At 24.9% G+C, this 2,979-nt stretch overlaps 2 protein-coding genes across 2 annotated transcripts in view; one reads left to right on the top strand and one right to left on the bottom strand.

Annotated features, from left to right (window-relative positions):
* The window catches only part of LOC108571484 (centrosomal protein of 135 kDa), a 27,643-nt gene extending 27,388 nt beyond the window's left edge, over window positions 1-255 (bottom strand). The window contains exon 1 of the mRNA XM_017933539.1: window positions 52-255. Coding sequence (XP_017789028.1) covers window positions 52-255 — 204 coding nt within the window. The remainder of the gene's footprint in view (window positions 1-51) is intronic.
* Window positions 256-1,095: 840 nt separating this feature from the next.
* Window positions 1,096-2,979, top strand: part of LOC108571576 (cGMP-dependent 3',5'-cyclic phosphodiesterase-like) — a 4,361-nt gene continuing 2,477 nt past the window's right edge. Inside the window, 3 exon segments of the mRNA XM_017933647.1 lie at window positions 1,096-1,451; window positions 1,730-1,846; window positions 2,665-2,976. Coding sequence (XP_017789136.1) covers window positions 1,338-1,451; window positions 1,730-1,846; window positions 2,665-2,976 — 543 coding nt within the window. The 5' untranslated portion in view covers window positions 1,096-1,337.

Raw genomic sequence — 2,979 nt, 5'->3', positions numbered from 1 at the left:
AAATAATTATAGATATCATTACTAATTAACACAAAATACAAATATACAAACCTCAATGTTTTCTTGAGCTATACTCTTAAAATGCTTTAAGCTTTCTGTTGTCTGTATTAAATCAGCCAATAACTTTTCTATCAAAGGAAGTGTATCCAATGTAAGTGCATGTTTGTATCCTAAACTATCTAAATGTTTACGGACAGTTCTATATCTCACTGTTATGTTACACTCGTCTTCCATACTTATTTTTATAAGCTTCATAAACAAACTGTTTTATGTTATATCATAAACTTAGACAGAACAAAAGCTTTATACTATCTTGCTTTAATATTTATATTTAAAAAATTATTACAAATTATCGTTTGAAAGTATATTTATATAAAATTCATTGTACAGTTACTTTTTAATATATAATTCATCAAAATAAATGCTTCCAAATATATTACATTTAATAATTTACTATAATATAACCAAGATACTGAAGAAGCATTTCAATAAATTTCAAGACAATACATTTGTCATAAGAAATTCTATTTTCAAAATATTTACACTTTCTTCGTTGTATACATTCATTGTTTTCTAATATTTACAAACGACAGTGTCAATTATTGCACTTTCCATAGAACAAAAAACGCGTTCCTGTTAGGTATAAACATTATTCAAAAGTGTTGCCAACATCACAGGGTTTACTCTTGTTTACGAATACTACATTTAGATGTATGTACTTAGTGTGTATTTCAAAAGTATCGTTAAAACAATTTGTACAACTCGTCTTTTTTTTAATTACATAAAAAAACACCTATAATATATTCTAAAACATTTGAACAAGTTACAAGAATAGAATATACTTTTATTCAAATTTGAATATTAAATAAATTTCACACAATCCAAACATGAATAAAATATTTGCAATTCTGGTAAATCCTGGTAATTACATTAATATACATATGTTATAACAAATTTTATTTCCATATCGTAAAAGCTATATTCTGAGTAAATAGAAAATGAAAACAATTTTTAAAAGTGGCGTAATGTGTAAGTGCGAGTTGCGCACGTCACTTGTTTATTCATGATTGAAGAATTATGTAGAATGCAGAGCTTTGCAGAGGTTTGCAGCAACTCTTCACAGTGTGTTCTTGTCCTGTGCTTTGTCAGTCGATTTAAATTTAAAAAATGATCGACAAGAATATATTTTATTCACTTTGAAATAATTACCGACAGTTTTCATTACATAGGGCATCGCAAAACATGAAATCTGAAATAAACGTTCGCGACACATCGTAGTATTATTAAATCGTGTAAATCGCAATAATTTGCCATTGAAAAAAATTACGGTGGAATTAATGAAAATGAGTTTAATTAATCTGAATGCGTCAAATGCGGAAAAAATTCTTTCACTTCTCGAGGAACTCTGCGGTCTTTCCTATCCCCAAGTACAGCAAAAATTAAACAAATACGTGAGTAATATTGTCATTTTTATGCGTACAATTTTTCGCGGCACGCATGCCTCTTTTTGAAAGCACTACAACTTATCGCTGGTTATAAATTTCAATGACAAACCTTTTTCATCTGTAAAAAGTATTTGAAGGAAATGTAATGAAAAATTCACTTTATACATTAAAATAAATGTTACGATCTTTTATATCGTAAATTTATTTTTTAATATTTGCGACATAGCTGTAAAAAGAGAACTTGTAATCAATTATTTTAATCGTATTTTTTTTCAATATTATAGATACAAACTTCAACAAATACAAAACTGTCGTTTCTTGTACCCATTTTAGTAAAATCAGAGGAAATGGTAATTCATGTGATAGGAGAAAAAATTTTAGACAGGGAATTAAGATTTCCTGTAAGTAAAAATTATTTAATAAACTAAACTAAATAAATAATGATTTAATTTCTAATTATTATTTTGTTGATAGTATTATGCTAGAAAATATAATAATTTTAATATGTAAATATTCTAAAATGATATATTTTTTATTTATCTTTGTTAACAATTTTTATATTTTTTTTAGTTTTTAGTATTTTTATAGTATTTGATATTTGTGGAATAAAATTTGTATTTTGAACAAATTATGTATTGAGATACAGCAAAGTTTTAATTTCAAGAATTGTCCCACATTACAAATAGAGATTGCTTAGCAGTATCTAATCCTCAAATAGAATACTTAGAAACCTACATAAAAGAAGCCATACAAAAATACAGGTATTACTGATATAACGCAAAACTTTTTAAATAGACTATAGAAAAATGTTATCAATGATAATGATATGGTTTATCATTATTCACACTTTTCTAATGAAGGTTGTTACATCTATATACATTTACAAAACTTATTCCACCTTTTTTTTTATTTAACAATCAAATGCAATGAATTTTTTATTGATAAGATAATATAATTTTAAACTGTAAAGAAAACTTGTGCAAATAATATAATTTACAACCAATTAATAGTAGTTATATTAATGGCAATTGAAGACCATAGTTAATAAAAATTATTACAATTACCCTCTTCCTAGATTAATTTAAAAATTGAAATAATGTACACATAATATATAAACTATTCTAAATATATCAAAATGTTATTTATATTGATAATTCAAAGTTGATAAAACTAATTCATATCTTATTATGTATATAATTTTGAATCATTTTTCTTGCAGATGTCAAATAATGTTTTATATAAAACTGTGCAAAATAAAGAGCCAACTGCAACAGATATAACAGTGCTTGATGAAGAATTATTACGTCACCTTCAACCAATATGTCCAATGTCAAATTCATTTCTAACAATTCCCATACAACATCCTAAGCACAACCACATAGCTTTACTAGTCTCTTTGGTTGATAATGATAACCAAAATGAAACTATATGTAAATGTGCAATAATTCAAGAATGTTTTAGGTAAATTATTATTGTTATTAAATTAAAAATTAATTAATCATATTCTGAAGAAGTATAATATTTTCACAAATAA

The sequence above is a fragment of the Habropoda laboriosa genome, unplaced genomic scaffold, assembly GCF_001263275.1.
Source record: "Habropoda laboriosa isolate 0110345459 unplaced genomic scaffold, ASM126327v1 scaffold40, whole genome shotgun sequence".
Lineage (NCBI taxonomy): Eukaryota > Metazoa > Arthropoda > Insecta > Hymenoptera > Apidae > Habropoda > Habropoda laboriosa.
Note: the sequence above shows the minus strand (reverse complement) of the source record. Positions and strands in the feature narration are given on the sequence as shown.